General features: G+C 43.6%; 1 protein-coding gene across 1 annotated transcript in view; it reads left to right on the top strand.

Moving 5' to 3' along the window:
- Window positions 1-19,158, top strand: part of EXOC4 (exocyst complex component 4) — a 393,362-nt gene that overhangs the window by 34,530 nt on the left and 339,674 nt on the right. Inside the window, exons 4-5 of the mRNA XM_086744528.1 lie at window positions 10,881-11,065; window positions 13,222-13,331. Coding sequence (XP_086600654.1) covers window positions 10,881-11,065; window positions 13,222-13,331 — 295 coding nt within the window. The remainder of the gene's footprint in view (window positions 1-10,880; window positions 11,066-13,221; window positions 13,332-19,158) is intronic.

Raw genomic sequence — 19,158 nt, 5'->3', positions numbered from 1 at the left:
TAGAGGTTGCCCAGAGAGGTGGTGGATGCCCCATCCCTGGAAATGTTCAAGGCCAGGTTGGACGGGGCTCTGAGCAACCTGATGTGGTTGGAGATGTCCCTGCTCCTTGCAGGGTGGTTGGGCTGGATGGCCTTTAATGGTCCCTTCCAACCCTAACCATTCTATGATTCTATGACTGCTTCTCTCAGGATGAGCTGTTTCTTGCAACCTGAGCACTTTTTTTTGTGTGTGTAGCTCGGAAACTTTCAAACTAACCTTTCAAACTTCTCCCCCGTTCTGCTTCAGTCATCTACATCAGTCTCCCCCTTTCTGCATCATTTGGTCAGGAAATCCTGTTGTCTCAAGAAAGGGAGTTACCTCAGCTATTTCCAAAATATTACAAAGGGATCTTCTGTAGTCCTCAGTCTTTTATAGCTTTTTGTTTGCTTTTAGCTTGTTAATTCTTACAAGATTGTTTAAAGGTGAACAAAATTTGTAGTAATTTCTTCTATTGTCTTAATACCCAGTATATTAATCAACACTCAGTAGCGTTCATTAGTGTTTTACAGCTACTCATTAATCCTCACATCCTGGGTACTTTTTCTCCTTTTCCTGTTTTTAAGGGGAAGGAGGCAGTGACAGTCAGGAATGACTGTCTCTGATCTATGTGCTTTTCATATTTTTCCATGCTTTTTAGCTGAAGGCTCCTTGCTTTGGGACCGTCTGGCTGTTCTTGAAGTTGAGGGTCATCTTAACTCACTCTTGATACCAGTTCACTCTGTGCTGTGGCAGTTTGGTAGCAGACAATTCCCAGTGTTTGAATTTCCCAAGTGCAGCTTTGGTGCAAGTTTTCCATGTGTCCCATTATTTGGATGTCCCACCCTCAAGGGCAGTAACCTTTCACTTTCATCTTTTTTCACCTGGCAGCCAAAATAGTTAACGAATTTACGGTTGAAATACAGGCTTACTTGATAAGACTGACGTCAGGCTTCTAATTAAAAAATATAAATGCAGTTTAAAAGCAAGCTTAATCAGTTACTCGTTATGTATTTCCAGCAGTGGTGGCTCAAAGTGCTCAACAGTCTTCTGCTTCCTGGGTGTTAGCCTCTTCCGCAAGGATGATGAAGGAACTGGAGCATCTGTTCTTTGAGGAAAAGCTGTGAGAGCTGGGAGTGTTCAGCCTAGAGAAGAGAAGGCTCAAGAGGGGTCTTAGAAATGTGGAAAAATACCTGAAGGGAGGGTGCAAAGAGGACAGAGCCAGGCTCTGGTCAGTGGTGCCCAGTGATGGGACAGGAGGCAACGGGCACAACCTGAAACACCAAAGGTTCTCTCTGAACATGAGGAAACACTTGTTTACTGTGAGGGTGGTCAAGCACAGGTTGTCTGGGGAGGTTGTGGCATCTCCATGCTTGGAGATACTCAGAAGCCATCTGGACGTGGTCCTGGGCAGCTGGCTCTGAGTGGCCCTGCTGTGGGTTGTGGGGTTGGAGGGAATGGTGTCCAGAGGTCCCTGCTGACCTGAACCATTCTGTGATACTGGGAGTCTGTCCATCATCTGTGGAAAATGCGGGAATTTTGCAGGCAAAACGGCCTTGACTTTGGGAACTCTTGCTTAATTTATTACTAGTTAACACAAACTTCCCATCAGTGATTTGGGTTTTGAGGTGGGAAAACAAGAGAACACAATCAAAGAGCACTTAAGGAAACATGTCTTCTCACTCTTCTCCAGGTGCAATTTAGGTCCAACACCTTTACTCCCCTCTGTTTTCTCAGCTTATTTTTTCCATGGCTTATGCTCAATCTGTCACAGGTGCTCTGACATGATGGGTGGCACAGATATTCAGTGTCATCTGTAAGGGCTTCTTTCTGCCCTGCTGCTTCTTACTGGTTTCCTCTGCAGCACTTTGATTATTCAGGTTTCCTTCTGCTATACTTTCCCTTGGAGTGCCTACTCGGACATGGGTCACCCACAGACTGCTGTCCCTTTGAGGATGTCCTGTTCCAGTGTGGGTCATTCCCATGTTAAGGTCCCTCAGAGTGCGTCTCCAGCCGCTTGCAGTTGCTAGCTTCTTTAAATATCGCTGACGACCCCAAGCTGTGTGGTGTCGTTGACACGCTGGAGGGAAGGGATGCCATCCAGAGGGACCTTGACAGGCTGGAGAGGTGGGCCTGTGCCAACCTCATGAAGTTCAACCAGGCCAAGTGCAAGGTCCTGCACCTGGGTCATGGCAATCCCAGGCACAAATCCAGGCCAGACAGAGAATGGATCGAGAGTAGCCCTGAGAAGAAGGACTTGGGAGTGCTGGTGGACGAGAAGCTCAGCATGAGCCGACAATGTGCGCTTGCAGCCCAGAAGGCCAACCGCATCCTGGGCTGCATCAAGAGGAGCATGGCCAGCAGGTCGAGGGAGGTGATTCTGCCCCTCTGCTGTGCTCTCGTGAGACCCCACCTGGAGTACTGCATCCAGCTTGGGAGCCCCTGACATAAGATGGATGTGGACCAGTTGGAGAAGGTCCAGAGGAGGCCATGAAGATGATCAGAGGGTCTGGAGCACCTCTCCTGTGAGGCCAGGCTGAGAGAGCTGGGGCTGTTCAGCCTGGAGAAGAGGAGGCTCCTGGGAGACCTTAGAGCGATCTTCCAGTGCCTAAAGGGGGCTACAGGAAAGATGGGGAGAGACTCTTCAGTGGAGCCTGTTGTGACAGGACAAAGGGTAATGGTTTTAAAACAGAGGGAGTCAGATTCAGACTAGAAATAAGGAAGAAATGTTTTGCACTGAGGGTGGTGGAACACTGTCCCAGGTTGCCCAGAGAGGCGGTGGATGCCCCATCCCTGGAAACATTCAAGGCCAGGTTGGATGGGGCTCTGAGCAACCTGATGTGGCTGGAGATGTCCCTGCTCCTTGCAGGGGGGTTGGACTGGATGGGCTTTGTAGGTCCCTTCCAACCCAAACCATTCTGTGATCCTATTCTACGTTTGAAGAGGAGTGCCACATGTCACCCCAAACCAAACTGACTCACTGGAAAATTCCTTGTCCCGTGTAATTCAGCATCCCTTAGATACATTTGTGGTGTTAGAAGGTTGGAGGATCAGTTCTCCAATACATTATCTGCTCTTAAATTTAAATTTATCATGTTAAATTCCTTGAATAAAGACCATAATTTGTAGGTATTCTGTCTTTTTGTCCAGAGCGTTATCTCAACAGCTGGAGAGTGAGCACCTTCCTGTTTCTGAGGCAGACTTCAGGTTAGACCCTGTCTGTCTTTGCACCGCAAGTCAGATCCAAATCGAATTGAGTGAACTGCTTGTTTAGATGTGGCTGCGCACCTTTAAGCCATTTTTGTAGTCATTTTCCTTTCCTATGCCTTTGGAAAGCGAGTTCCTTGTAAAAGCAGTAGATGAATTCTCCTCCTTTCCAATGTTGCCATTGTCTTGATTTATCCAGCACGGCAGATGAAACCTAGGTCGCTGCTATTTATTTGCTATTTTATTCAGTGTGTTCAGCTTTTTTCCTTTTGTCATACCGTGTTCGTGTGTAACTTGTCTTTTTTTTGTCTTCGAATTGTGACCTACCGCATCGTTTTCTTTTAACCTTTCTCTTTGTTTGTTCACGTTTTCATATCTGTTGGCTGAACTCAGAGTAGGTTGGGATCCCAGATGGAAAGCATTTAGTTTTCTAGTTTGAACAACCATTTTTCAGGGTTTTTTTTGCCCTGAAGAAGCACCTGGTTGAGGGCTTTCATTTTATCTCTGCTCATAGACTTCCAGGATTGTGAATGTCTAGAATTTTAACGGGTATCTTGCTAGTACTTAGGTTCTAGTTTGTTGTAAAACGCTAAATTAAAACCTTCCAAGTGGGATGTTATGATCGGCAAATGTTTAACTGCTTTTTCTTTTTAAGGCAATTAAGCCCTGCTATAAACTGACTGTGACCTTTAAACAAGCTGCAGAATGGTTCTGGTGCCGTAGTTCTTTTCTGTAAACTTGCAATTTTTAGCTCGTGCAAAGCAGGGCTCTTTTCTCAGGCTTGTTTAATTGATCTTGTTTTCCAAAGGGTCACTACTTATTACTGCAGATCATAATTACGATAATAAGTAGATATAGATAAGTAGATTTTAATATCAGAAATTACTATCAGATTATGTAACCCAAATTGTGTTGTAATGCAGGCCAATATTTTAATTATTTTGTGTTTATTTCTGTTATTTTGTATTTATTTATGTATGGTTTTCAATGGGAGAGCCAGGTGTCTTTCCTTTCAGAATTTTTTTTAGAAAAAAATTGGTATTTGGGATTACCTACCATTTCTTTTGGTACTACTTGCTCATGGTAAATCAGCTTTTTAAAGAATATTGAGATATTTTTCTGTTGATTCATCTTCTAGCTCTTGTTTCTTGCTGTAGCTCCTCTCTGCACCTCAGTCCCTGCCGAAAGGAAAATACTGGGGAGCTGTGTTACCTATAATTATTTTTATGTTCAGGTACCGAAACACAATGCTGTTATCTACCCTCAACCTCCCACCCTCAGGAAAAAAAAAAAAAAACTTATTAATTTCCATGTAGCTAGGCCAACGAGTGTAAGAAAGAGGCTTGAAGGACTCTCAGGTGCTCTTTCTGGACCCTTGAACCACTCGTTGTTCTTCAGTACGTCTAATTTACAGGTTCTCTGAAAAAGCTGCTGTTCCATTATCCGTCGTAGCCAGAGTCTTGGAGTGGTAACTCTCCCCCTCTACGTACAATTTACATCTATTAGTGCTTTTGTTGGTGAGAACAGCACACAGTGGGTAACAGGAGTATTAAACCCAGGTAACTACTTGGGAAATCGAAGCTGAGGGGAGCAAAGAAGGAGGAGAAAATCTAATTAAATGTGGTACCGTTGCATATTTTATAGCATCTTTAATCTTTGTTATCCAATGCTCTTGCCACAGCGAGGATAAAGAACAAGAAGCAGGGGTGGTGTATGAATTGCACCCTCAGTACGTGCCAGGTGGCAGTGACAGGGAGAACAAGGTTCGGTTCCCTCGCTGACGTTTTGGATAACGCAGTATCATACTGAATCACATCGTGTCCCGTTATTTGGATGTCCCACTCCCGTATTTGCAGGATCAGAGCCAGCAGGTCATGGTAAGTGACCATGCACTTGTGAGGCTGCATCTGGAGTACCCTGTCCAGTTTTGGGGGCCCCTCCTCAAGAAAGGTACGTACCTGTTCTTTTGTGGGAAGGGAAACATAACGGGAGCGAGTCCAGCGGAGAGCCCTCGGGATGGCTGGAGGTTAGAAGCACACGAGAGTAAGATGCTGCTGCAGTAAATGGGTTTGTTCAGCCTGCAGAGAAAAATAGTTTTGCTGTCTGTGACCCCTGAAAAGAGTTAGAAGGAAAATAGTGCCAGGTTCCCATCGTAAGTGCACAACTGAGAGGCAACCATCACCAATTTCTGTGGGAGAAACTGGCTGGACATAAGGAGAAAATTCTTCTCCATGAGAGGGGTTAAAACACCAGGAGTGGGAGACCAGAAAGACTGCGAATTTCCATGCTTGCAGATTTTCAGACCTTGACTGGAGGCGCTGAGCAGCCTGATGCAGTGTTGAAGTTAGCCCTGCTGTGAGCAGGGGCTTGAACTGGAAACCTCCAGAGGTCCGTTCCAGGCTGGGTCAGTATATTGTTCTAGCAACACCATGGGTGCCGATTCCTGACTTCTAGAATTCTTTGACTTACTGTAACAGAAAATGTTGAAGTCTACTTGCTGCCATTACATGTCAGTGTTTACTCAGCAACCACTCTGTGCTTCTGAGCTACTACAGTTATTCCCGTACACCAGGATGAGAAATTTGAATAATAAAATAGTTTGGGTTGGAAGTGACCTTTAAAGGCCATCCAGTCCAACCCCCCTGCAAGGAGCAGGGACATCTCCAACCACATCAGGTTGCTCAGAGCCCCGTCCAACCTGGCCTGGAATGGTTCCAGGGATGGGGCATCCACCACCTCTCTGGGCAATCCAGGCCACTGTTCCACCACTCTCATTGTAAAAAATTTTTTCCTAATATCTAATATAAATCTACCTCCCTCTATTTTGAAACCATTACCCCTCATCCTGTCACACCAGGCCCTACTGAACAGCGTCTCCCCATCTTTCCTGTAGGCCCCTTGAGGTACTAGAAGGCCGCTCTAAGGTCTCTCTGGAGCCTCCTCTTCTCCAGGCTGAACAGCCCCAGCTCTCCCAGCCTGGCCTCACAGCAGAGCTGCTCCAGCCCTTTGATCATCTTTGTGGCCTCCTCTGGACCCTCTCCAACTGGTCCATGTCCTTCTTGTGTTGGGGGCTCCAGAACTGGAAGCAGTACTCCAGGTGGGGTCTCACCAGGGTGGGGTGGGGGGGAGAATCCCCTCCCTCGACCTGCTGGCCACGCCCCTCTTGATGCAGCCCAGGATGCGTTCGCCAGGATTGTGCAGTTGTGTGTTTGAGATAACTCTTTGGTAGATGTGGATAGCCTTTGGCCTCACCTCTGTCCTTAATAGCAGGTGCCTTATAAGAAGTCTCAGATGTCTTTTAATTTTCATATACAACAAGCTCTGAAAAGCAGAGATAAATGTGGTAGAAGATAGCAACCAGAGAAGCTGGAGTCGTTCTAGCAATGGACAAGTGGACGGTTTATGCTACTTCTCTAAATGTAGAATAGTTTCATTTCCCAGCACTGCTGCTTCTGAAGTGAGCGTTCAAAACGCTGCTGGTGCACTGAAAAAATCCAAAAGTTGCTCTAATGTACTGAAAATATTAAAACTGATGTGGAAATGTAGCTTGTAAGGTTTCTCTTCTCTTAATTATTCGAAGTAATAAAATTAAAATCTTAGTAAGTGATATAAATAATTAGAAGAGTTTGTTTGTCTGACAGTTCCTGATAACTTTGTAATAAATTAGTGGAAAAATAATACAATTTAATATAAAATCCCTCTTTTTTAAAAAAAGTTTAGTCTTCAAGAGAGAGGGAGACGGTTGCTTTCTAAAATGTGAAAAGCTTTTTATGTTTAGGCATGGTGCTAGCAATGTAAATACGTTCGACCCCCAAAGCTTAGGTTTCTTTGAGAACGTGCCTTTTCCTTGATTTGTTCTTTATATCGTGAGCAGACTAGCAGCATCTGCAATAAAAAAAAATAGAAACCCATAAATAAGAATTCTTCACCTAAATTAAGTTTCTCTAGCTGGAGGAATCGCTACTGGCTTGAGGAACAGCAGTATCTTGTTGCGGAGCAGCGTTTGCGTTGTACTCTGACCTGTTACTGCTTTGTGCAGCCTGTCTCCTCCTCATCTCTCTCTTTGCGTATCAGGGTCTGAAATGGGAAGAAGTTAAGAAGAACTAAGTGAAGCGCTAGGCCCAAGTTGAGTTGAGGAGTTGACGGTAACAACAGTAAATAGAATCATAGAATGGTTAGGGTTGGAAGGGACCTTCAAAGGTCATCTAGTCCAACCCCCCTGCAAGAAGCAGGGACATCCCTGACTAGATCAGGTTGCTCAGAGCCTCATCCAACCTGGCCTTGAACGTTTCCAGAGATGGGGCCTCCACCACCTTTCTGGGCAACCTGTTCCAGTGTTCTATAACTCGCATCGTAAAAATTTTTTTCCTAATTTCTAATCTAAATCTACCCCCCTCTATTTTAAAACCATTACCTCTCGTCCTATCGCAACAGGCCCTACTAAACAGCCTTTCCCCATCTTTCTTGTAGGCCCCTTGAGGTACTGGAAGAATAAATAAATAAATAAATAAAATAAATAAAATAAGTCTCTTTGGTCTTCAAAGTTGAAACTATTTTCATTGTACTTTTGGATCTCCTGCATAGTACGAGTGATGGTGTGTTACTAGCTGAGTTGGGGCATAAAATTCTGGTCTTGATTTCAACTTTGCCAATGATCAACACAGTCCCCGTTATGAATTCCATTTAGAGTCGTCTTTCTTTCTAGTCCTGCTCTCAGTGCTCACCTTATTTCTCTTGGCTGCACATGGCATTGGCTGTGGCTGACCCACCGTGGTGGTTTTCCAAGTCCATTTGTTACCTCACTGTTTCTCAAGATCATTGACCGTCTTGTTAAGGTGGCCCAGATGGATACGTGGACTTCAAAGCCAACTGTAAACTCCTTGTGTTTCCACTTGTGTTTCCAAGCAGTCAACAGAGCTGTTGGCATCATTGCTGCTCTTCCTGTTTGTTTTCTGCTTCCCCTTCTCTCCCATCCGTCTCTAACTCTTAATCTCCCTCCTTCTGGAGAACAAAGCCTTTGTGATGACACTGGTGATTTGCTGAAAATGAGTTTTAAGGACTGATCTTCCCCAGGATAGTAGGGTGAAACACAAGCTTGTCAAGACTTTTTTTTTTTATAACAGTTCCATTGTTAGATCTAGCCGTAATGCATTTTTAATTTTGTGCCTTTTTTGTAGACATCTTTGCATCATTACAGTTGCTTTTGCTGCCGTTCTGTGGTAGGTTATCCAGCACACAATTTAGACAAAAATGTTTTAATCTCATCTTTTGTATTCTGAAATATAATCTGCGGTGCTGCTTTGTAGCTTGCTTGTTGCCAGGACTTAAATCATATTTCTCTAAGTAAAATTATAGAGGGGAAAAATGTTTAGTTTCTTTTTTTTTTTTTTCCTAAATAATGTTTATACTTGTTGCCACTTAAACAAACTGGGGACCTTACCTTGACTCCAATGAACTTGAATTGAGCCCCAAGCTACTTTCTAGACCCAAACTGTTCTGAACATTAAAGCTTTCCTTGTGTGCTTCTGTCTGGATAATTGGTGGTAATAGGAAATCGTAGAATTATAGAATGGTTAGGGTTGGAAGGGACCTTCAAAGGACATCCAGTCCAACCCCCCTGCAAGGAGCAGGGACACCTCCAACCAGATCAGGTTGCTCAGAGCCCCGGCCAACCTGGCCTAGAATGTTTCCAGGGATGGGGCATCCACCACCTCTCTGGGCAACCTGGGCCAGTGTTCTACCACCCTCAGTGTTAAAAAAAAAAAAAAAAAAAAAAAGAAATATTGGAAAAGAATGATTAAGTGAAGCTTGACTGGAGCAGGTCTGCCATAAGTTTCAAGGTTACGCACACTTGGAGTATTTTAACTTGCCTGTGTTCTTTGACTGTGGAGTTGAATCACGGGGAAGGTGGCATTTATCAAGGGCATAACTTGCAGCTTTTCTAACTACAAATAAGAAATGTCAGAAGAACATTAACAAAAAAAAAAAGCCACCAGACATCACCCTCTGCCCCCAAAAAGGCAACTTTTTGCAGAAGGAAAGAGTTCACTGCAGAACGATATGGAGTTGTGGTTTGGTTTTGTGTGGGGGGTTTTTAGTGTGTGGTTTGGGTTTTTTTTTTTTTTTTTTTAAGTTGAATAAACAGTTGACTGTTCCGTTGATTTCTCCAAAGGCGTGGATATTGGTCTTAATAATTAGTTTTGAGAATAACTAACTTCTTAGGAGCAGAGAAGATAAAAATAGAGCCGAACAATCTGAGTAGAAAGCTTTAAATTTTTGTGACTTGCGTTTTAGATAATACTTTTCCTGGATGTCTTCGAACCTATTTAATGCCGTTTTCCTGCTTGCTTTCAGTTTTTCCCTTACTGCGTTTTCACCTCTCGGCTTCTCGGTTTGGCAAATGTTGTTCCTGATCTCCTTCGTGCTCTGGTGACGTTGCTGACAGCTTTCAGGGCAGCGAGGAATACCTGCAGCTCCCCTGAAGGGACTGAGGGGGTTTTGGAACTGGGAAATTGGGGTACATCTCTACCTGCCAAAAGAAGAAGAGAAAAATTAGCAGAATTTCATAGTTAGGGGCTTCTTGGCAATTTTTTTTTCAGGAGGAAGGAAACAGTGCAGCTTCCTTTTAGAAGCTGCTGTGAATTTACAAAGCCTGACTGCCCCGAAGCCGTTTCAAGGTCATTCTTGACTCAGAGGCAAGCGCAGGAATACGTCGTTGATAGATGTTCTTGCAGTATATTTAATATTTACTGGTATTTGGGGACCAGACCTTAGCTTGGCTCTCTGCTTACTGTGTCTCTTTACTTTTCATTTTTAACGTTTAGCTGACAGGTTTGCTATAAACTTAAATCCTGAAGTGCAGGCAAATGTCTTATTTCATTAATAGTATCTTCAGTTATTACGGAATGATTTTTTTTCTCCTCAATTTTAAAATCTATGCTTCTCTCTATGCAAAATGTGCTGACATGAAGGGATGCCCTTCCTTCTAATTTATTTATTTATTTATCAAGCTGGTCACTATTGAAATGCATCAGCAGAGAAATGTTGCTTGTATAAAATTATTTTCCTTAATTTGAGCCTTAATAATGAAGCGTTAAAAAAAACCTTTGAGTTCAAAAGTACCTTTATTAATCTGGTCGCTGTGTTTATTTAAATTGCGTAGTTACATGACACAGCAGCTATATAGGCTGGAAGATATTCAGCTATGTCATGGCATCACTTTAGGCGAATAAAATTGAAGCCGTTTTCTCCCTGTTTATAGAACTGGGAGTAATGTTTTGTTGGCTTTTCTGTAATGACAAGAATAAAGGCAATCAAACATCATTGTCAGTATCTCTTTCTGACACTTTTCCACTTGATAATCCTCTTATTTTGTGACAAATTGTGCTTTGATTTTTATTTAATGAACTGTGTTTTAACTAACTTGTTTTATACATATGCTCGAAGTATTCAAACACTGCTCATTAAATCTGAGTTGTTTTTATGTGTTGAATTTTCTTTTAGGAATAGAAATAAAGAAATAGTACTTAAACTCTCTCTGCTTTGAAGGGGTTTATGAATACAATGATCGTGGCATTCAGACGCTCCCCTAATCAAAAGGAAAAGTCCTGAGAGGTGAATGAATTGACCTTTAAAGTTGTCACGTGTTCTCCTTTCAGGTGTCGGCCGTGGACTCCTTGGAGGGTCCCCTTCTTCAGGTGGAGGGATTGAGTGATCTGAGACTGGAGCTTCACAGCAAGAAGATGAACATGCACTTAGTCCTGATAGATGAGTTACACCGTCATCTTTACATCAAGTCAACTAACCGAGTAGGACAACGCAGCAAGGAGAAAGGGAGAATAAGGTGGGTTTGGTGTGAGGCTACCTGAGGGCAATGGGTCTGGGAGGGAAGAGAGCAGCGTTCTCCCGTTCATAAGTGGAAACTTCCTTGGGAGAGTGCCATCAACTTACACCTCAGTCTTTCATTTTTGGCAAGCAAATTTCTCATGCTTGTGGTTGTGGAGACCAGAAAAACTTTGAACGTGTTGATGCACCTTTGAGCTTGTGAACAGTCTGTTCTCGTTCTTTCACTTTTGCTTAGTGATTCTGTTGGGTTTTTGCAGCTTCCCACAGAATTATGATGAGGTTGGTTCCTTTTAGCATTCTTTCCCTTCTCTGATGCGTACACCTTTCCTGCAGATGTCACGATCATGAGGCTCAGGTCAAGCGAAGGGAAGAACACAGGGAAAAATTGCTCCTCTTTCGTAGCCAAGGTTTAAAAGACTTCCAGCTAACCATAAGGTTACTCACCAGAGGCCACAGTATTGAAGTGCTTCAGCAGTGTCTTGGCTGTATTGTGTTTCTAAGGTGTTTTAAAAGATGTTGAAAGTTCTTCCTTGGTTGATGCCTCTGATCAGTGGAAATTCAGTTTTAAGTATAGGTGCCTGGCTATTTTTTCCTAATTTTGCCAATTCTGAGTATGAGGGCAGTAAAGTTGTTGGGAGGGAAGAAAGAAAGAAAGATAGAGGCTAGAAAAGAGACGGAATTGGAAGATAACTTCTGTAGAGTAGGAGAGGTAATGAACAGGGGCAGGGAGCAAAAGAGGAGCCAGTGGATGATAAAGATGCAGAGAAAAGATAAATGAGCATTTTATTATGAGAAGGAATAAAAAATGCTTGCCAAAAATAAAGAGGAGAGATAGTAAGTTGCATAAAATGAATTTATGAAATAAAGGATTGAAGCTGAAATTTCTAGGAAGGAGAGTTGCTAGCAATTCCTCACTCATCTTGTTAATTAAAACCAGACACGAAGCTTTGGTGTACCCAGACTATGCGACTGCTAATTATCTGCAGCTTTGTTCAGCTGCTGCAGGGAGCCTTGGCTTTTTTGTGGTTTCTGGTTTTTTGCACATTCCCTGTTGCACATCGTTGATGTTTGATAATATGAACTCTTACATCAAGGACAGTCTTGCTGCTTTGTGGTAGCGTGCTACCCTAGACTGGCTGCGGACCAGGATGCAGCGATGTTTAGAATTCTTTCTTGTATTGATTTTACGTGTGTTCCGTCTAACAATGCTAAGCTGGAATGCATAGCTCATCCCTCTCAGTACGGTGTTGTAGGTGTGCAGGCAGTTTTGTGCAGGATAGCAAGTTTAGCACTTGTCTCTGCAGGTTTCTGTAAGCATTTTGACCTCTAAGGGAACATACTGAACGGCATTATAGGAGCCTTCTCCAGTTCTTTCTCTTAAAAAGGATTTCTTGGTGGTGTTCCCCTGCCACATCCAGCTTTGTGCCTTTCGTTATGCAGCTGGGGCAGCATGGCGCGTTTTTGGCAAATGATACTATGTGACTTTATTATGAAAATCACTGAGTAGAAAGTCTTTCCTTTCGGACTGAGAAGGTTCGTTTAGAGAAGGATGCACGTAGGTGTGCACAGAACAGGGATGTGAAGGAGAGGGAAAAGGTTGGAGGTTTATAGTGGGAAATGGAAAAGCTTGAAGGATTAAGTAGTTGACAGAAGCCGTGGGAATGGGAGCATCTCTTCTCCTTAATATGTAGTTTTCCAGAAAATATCTTAATAATTCCATGTTAATTTATCATGCTAGCAGTAGTTAATTGTGCTGCAGGTGAACGTGTCTGTTGGGAAATATTCACGTGCTACGGCAAGGTCCGGTGTGCCTGTGCCCTGATCGTGGTGGTGTGACCGGTCAGACAAGTCTAGAGTGCTCTTAAATTCAGAGAGGCCTTGGGATACCAGATTTTGTTTTTGATGTGGTGCTGTTCCCTCATCCTTGGTTTTTTGGCTTTTTCTTTTTTCACTCAAGTGTATATATATATACACACCCACTTGTATTCATCTCTGGACTTGTTCTTTAAGTTAGGTTTTGTAAACTGTGGTATCAAAACTGTTACGTGTATCTTACTTAGGCTTACAACTTTAATAAATAAATGGATTATTTGTTGTGAACTAAGATTGTAAATGATAGTAAATTGTTTTCTTTAATTCTTTCCCCTCACACAGTTCACTTGTGAAAGATGCCTCTCCTGTACCTCTCATGGATGTTACTAACTTGTCTACTCCTCGAAAGTTCCTTGAAACTTCCCAGTTCAGTACTCCTGGAAGCTCCAGCAGTGAGTATTTGTCACATGCATTCCTCACAGAATTAATTTGTAGGTCTTCAGCTGGTGTTACAGGAGTGGTAGTAGGCATATCATCCCCTCTTCATGGTTGGCTGCTGATGGGAGGTCCTGACCAAAAGTTAGGAAGTGATTTGTGCAGTGTCGTGAAATCAGTGAATGGTGTGTCGGGGACAGAACTTGGCCATATCTGTATTTTTCTTCTGACACATCTTCCTTCCCCAAATCAACTTCAATTAAATACACTTCGTTTTCTGTGCCTGTTCTGATCTTGATCGTATTCTTGATGTCTTGGGCGGAAGAGAGATGTGCAGTCAGTTCAGTTTGCGTACATTATTTAACATAGGCAGGCAGGTATCTGCAGATGTTGCAGAAGTTTATTTTTTTTTCTGTATTGGAGTCAAAAGGTCAAAGCTTTTCCTTGTGGGAGCTTTGTAACTTTGACCAAAGGTCTGTCTATACACAGGAGTAACCTGGTGGTGATCTTTGTGTACCTGTTACTACAACAAACACTGAGCAAAGCATTCCGTTTCCTTGGTGCTTTTGTTAGGAGGCTTTGAAAGTGCCGCACAGATGGGGAATTAATCCTTGTATTGTTTCAGGAGATTAATAAATGGAGTTGTCCTTTTTTAACAAATGAATAATACAGAAGTGACCTACATCTGTCCCCCACTTACTGTCAAAAATTTAGTATTTCAGTATTCCTCAAATGCAGAGTCTTTCCTTCTCTTCTCGTCCTTATTAATTCTTTTGTCCTTATTTTTGTCTGCTTGTTCCTGGTTTGTCTTGTCATGCTTGCCTGCTAGACTCTTTTGTTTGATCATTCTTGTCTTTCGCTCTTGTAGGGGTTTTGTTATTTAGCTGTGCTCCTGGAGGGTTGGCCAGCCTCTCAGAGCCCGGGGCTGTGTTAGTGGAGGTTTGTCAAGAGTCACTGGTGACGTGCCAGTGCAAACTTTCCGAGCTGGAAACCGCAGCTTGGGCGTGGAAACCTAGAAGAGAACCACCATGTGAAAATTCTGCGGAAGAAACTTAAGAATTCCTGTTCTTTTCCCCTGTGATCAGTGCGAAGTTCAGCTTGGTTTCTTGCAAAAAATCACGTAATTTTAGGGAGCTGAGGAAAGAAACCGCAAAAAACTGGATCCCAGTCTCACCGTTGTAAATGTTAACCTACTTCCTTTTCAGTGGGTTAGTTGTGCAGTGTCTGCCATCATCTTCCATCTAAAATGTTGGTCCTCTGTATAGTAAGAAAAAAAAAAAAACTCTGAAGTTATGAAGCTGGCTGGGGGAGAACAGACAGCAGGAGACGGAAACCTACTGAAGAATGGAAATCCTGTCCTCCTTTCAGTATCTTTAGTATCTTCCTTAGTTGTTGTTCTTTTTTTTTTCTTGCTAGTATAATATTAACCTTAAATATCCCCTGAAAAGAATTTTTTTGACACTTGTCACCTTTGAAGACTTACAGAGCCTAACCAGTCCTTGCTGCATCTGCTGAGATTGATTTGTTATTATCCAAAACTGACCAAGAAGTGTGGGGTTTTTTTTTTTTGTTTTTTTTCCCTAGCTGTGTCCAGTGTAAACCTGTTTGTGCTGTTTGTGAAGATAAATGCATTTTTAATGTTCATGGCTAGACTACTGCAATTCTATCTGTAAAGCAAAATCCCACGGCATACTGCTTTTTTTTCAGAGCCCAGAGCTTCATGAGCTCTGACCCCAGTGTTTCCATTTATGTACAGCCCTTTTCCGTGAGCAGAGTCCAGTTCAAGTTTGCTGCACTGATTTTTGGTGTGTAGTCCTTGTACTGGAATGACTGGGATCATCCGTGACAGTGTTGCCCACCCGGGTTAGGACTTTATATGATAACAGGGTTACGTGGGAATCCAGTGTCATCCTGTACCCACAGTCGTTGGTTACAGAAGTCTTCTGAGGAGCAGGAGATGATGCAAGAGATGAGGTTAAGACTCTTTTCCACCATCTTTTAGTTAGAATGGGACATTAATGTGTTGGCTCCAGTTAGAACAGGGAGGTTTGTGATTTGCTTACCTGGACCATTCAGACATTTCTTCTTAGACAAGAAGCGAGACTATGTTTTTAAATACAAAAGGTTATTAGGTTATTCCGTGTTTTTTGTGGGGTTGTGGGGTTAGTGGTTGTTTTTTTTTTTTTTTTTTTTTTTTTAATAGTTTTACCACCACGTATATCAGGCAGCGTTTACATGTGTAAGAAAAGAAAAAGGTGTGTGCTGGCTGAATGTGAGCCAGCAGTGTGCCCAGCTGGCCAAGGCCAACAGCATTCTGGCTTACGTCAGGAACTGTGTGGCCAGCAGGAACAGGACAGTGATCGTGCCCCTCTACTCTGCCCTGGTGAGGCTGCACCTCGAATACTGTGTGCAGTTCTGGGCCCCTCAATACAAGAAGGACGTTGAGTTGCTGGAGCGCATCCAGAGAAGGGCAGTGAAGCTGGTGAGGGGTCTGGAGCACAAGTCTGGTGATGAGCGGCTGAGGGAACTGGGGTTGTTTAGTCTGGAGAAGAGGAGGCTGAAGGGAGACCTCATTGCTCTCTACAGCTACCTGAAAGGATTTTGTGGTGAGGCAGGTGTTGGTCTCTTGGCTCCCAAATAACTAGTGATAGGACAAGAGGAAGTGGCTTCAAGTTGTGGCAGGGGAGGTTTACGTTGGACATAAGGAAACACTTCTCTACTGAAAGAGTGGTCAGGCACTGGAGCAGGCTGCCCGGGGAAGTGGTGGTGTCACCATCCCTGGAGGTGTTCAAAGGGTGTGTAGATGTGGCACTCCAGGACACGGTTTAGTAAGCGTGGTCTTGTTGGGTTGATGGTTGGACTTGATGATCTTGGAGGTCTCTTCCAACCTTAAGATTCTATGATTCCTAGAGTGTAGCTGCAGATCTGTTCTTACACTTCATGCCCAACACACTACAAAGTGTCTTACCTGGCTTCTTGTTACACTCTGTATCAATCAGTGAAGTGCTGGGCAAGTGTCCCTCAGGCTGGGAAAGATGCAGATTATAATATAACAAATTTGATAGGTGTAAAGTATTCATATGGTTTTGCTTCAAGTGCACAATGTTCTTCTGTATATTTTTTTCCACATAATTTTATTTAAAAGTAACCTTTTCCAGGACTGCGGAACTACCAGAGAATTTAAAACTTATGTGTATGCATCATGAAAGCTGTTTCTGCCTTCAGTCGTTTAAGTTCTTGGGCTTTTTATTGATGAAACAAAGTGGCTGTGCATATTAAGATGTGTCGTTATAAAGCACTGACTCATTCAACCCATCTCAGCGAAGATGCCAAAATTTTGAGTCCTTTCTGCATTCACTTCCCAAAGGAGATGCTACCTTGTGCTGTAGAATCTTTATAAGGAAATTAAAGCTGTTCCTGCTGCACTTAAAATAAATAAAACCTTCAGTAACGTTCACCTGAGGATTGTAGATACGGCAGTTCACCAGTACCATTTTCCCTTCATGCCAGTTCAGAGAAATAAATTCACTTTTAAATTATATTTTGCTGCTTGAACATTCTGTGCTCTGAAGAGTATTTACGAAGGTTCCTGCCTTGCCAGACTCTTCCTGGAACTATAAAATGTGCTCACCCACTACACAGGGGACCCAAAAGCACCCTTTCCTGAAAGGTTCCCGTGAAGACTGTTTAGAAGTCCAACAGAAGAGGAGCTGAGGGGGTGACAATAAATCTGGTTATTGATGGCATATGTAAGTTTTATGCTGAACAGGGTGGTAGATCACTGGCACAGGGTGCCCAGAGAGGTGGTGGATGCCCCATCCCTGGAAACATTCCAGGCCAGGTTGGATGGGGCTCTGAGCAACCTGATGTGGTTGGAGATGTCCCTGCTTCTGGCAGGGGGGGTTGACTGGATGACCTTTGAAGGTCCCTTCCAACCCAAACCATTCTGTGATTTTATGGTTCTATGATTTGTTGCTCATTGTCTCCACACATGAGTCAGAACAAGGATCTAGCATCAGAAATTAGCAGGTGACGTTTCTTCAAACCTTAAATGATGCCTTTGGGGCCCTATGAACTTGCATCCTTTTCTCTAGAAGGGTTGAAGGCAGAAAGTATAATCAGCAAGGACATAAATAATGGAAAATAGTACATTAAATTTTACTAGTTGCCCATAAAAGCACACAGCTAATGAAATATTCTGTAATGAGTAGCAGCAAATCTTGACCATTCATTGGAATAAAAAACAAGGCCCAAGAGTCTTTTCTTGAGCTGCTTTGCTTAAATGAGTTATCAACACTGGCTTTTCTGGGGATCAGACTGGAGCTGTTAAAATGCCTCTTGCAGCAGGCTTCTTTCCTGTGAAATGGTAGAACTGTACAAATCAGGGTATCGTCGATTGGAACGGACGTTTTTATAGGGCGTCGTCAAACCGGGGGGCCATCAGGGAAGTTTCCACTTGTGTAACTATGGAGGTGATGAATCAATGATGCACGTGATTCGACTTTCTGGTGACGTAAACTGAGGGCAGATCTCTGACTGCTGAAACGGTTGTGCATTTACAGATGCATTGCTTCAGTGACGAAAAATTTGTGAAAATGGCTGCGTTAGAGAATGTGGCAAAATCATCGCTCCTTTAGGTTCTTGTCTTGGGAGCCTTTTGAGGAACCGTATTTAAATGTTCTACTTCATAAGAGGTTTTCAGTGATCGTTTCAAACAAGAAAATAATTAGGAGTGGTCAGCGTGGTTTCACCCAGGGGATGTCATCCTTGACCAACTTAAATAACTTCTATGATGAAATTACTGTCCTGGCAGACCAAGGGGAGAGCAGTGTATGTTGTCTACCTGCTCTTCAGTGACGCCCTCGATGCTGTCTTCCGTAAAATTCCAATAGAGGAATGGTTTAAATGCAGGCTGGATGATCTGACCGTGAGGTGGATCGAAAACTGGCTGAATGGCCAGGCCCAGAGGAAGGTGATCAGGGGTGCAAAGTCTCTAGTTGGAGGCCAGTAGCTAGCAGTGTACCCCAGGGTACACTTGAGGGTCCTGCTGGGTTTGGTCCTGTTCAACGTCTTCATTACTGAGCTGCATAATAAGGCAGGGTGTACCCACAGCATGTTTGCAGATGGCACCAAATGGGGAGGAGTGGCTGTTATGCCAGAGGGTCGTGCTGCCATCCAGAGGAACCTGGACAGGGTGGAGAAATGGACTGACAGGAACCTCATCAACCAGAGGAACTGCAAAGTCCAACCTCTGGAGAGGAACAGCCCGAGGCACTGGGACGTGATGGGGGTCACTGAGCTGGAAAGCAGCTTGGCAGGAAAGGACCTGGGGGTTCTGGTGGACACCAAGTTGAACATGAGCAGCCAGAACAGTACCCTTGCTGCAAAGGAGGTTGAAGGTATCTTGGGCTGCCTTAGACAGCAGGTCAAGGGAGGTGATCCTTCTCCTCGACTGAGCGCTGGTGAGGCCACACCTGGAGTGCTAGGTCCAGTGCTGGGGTACCCAGTACGAGAGAGATACGGACATACTGGGGAGAGTCCAGCAGAGGATTATGAAGATGATTAAGGGTCTGGAGCATCTGTCCTAGGAGGAAAGGAAGAGAGAGCTGGAGCTACTTAGACTGGAGAAAAGAGCGCTCAGGGAGGATCTTAATAATGTATATAAATACTTGAAGGGAGGGCACAAAGAGGACAGGCTCTGTTCGGTGGTGCCCAGTGCCAGGACTAGAAGCAATGGGCACAAACTGAAACAGAGGTTCCCTCTAAACATCAGGAAACATCCCTTTACAATAAGGGTGATTGAACACTGGCAGAAGTTGCCTGGGGAGGCTGTGGCATCTCCAT

This window comes from Chlamydotis macqueenii, chromosome 1 (genome assembly GCF_036417535.1).
Source record: "Chlamydotis macqueenii isolate bChlMac1 chromosome 1, bChlMac1.mat, whole genome shotgun sequence".
NCBI lineage: Eukaryota > Metazoa > Chordata > Aves > Otidiformes > Otididae > Chlamydotis > Chlamydotis macqueenii.
This window is presented reverse-complemented; position numbering and strand designations above follow the sequence as displayed.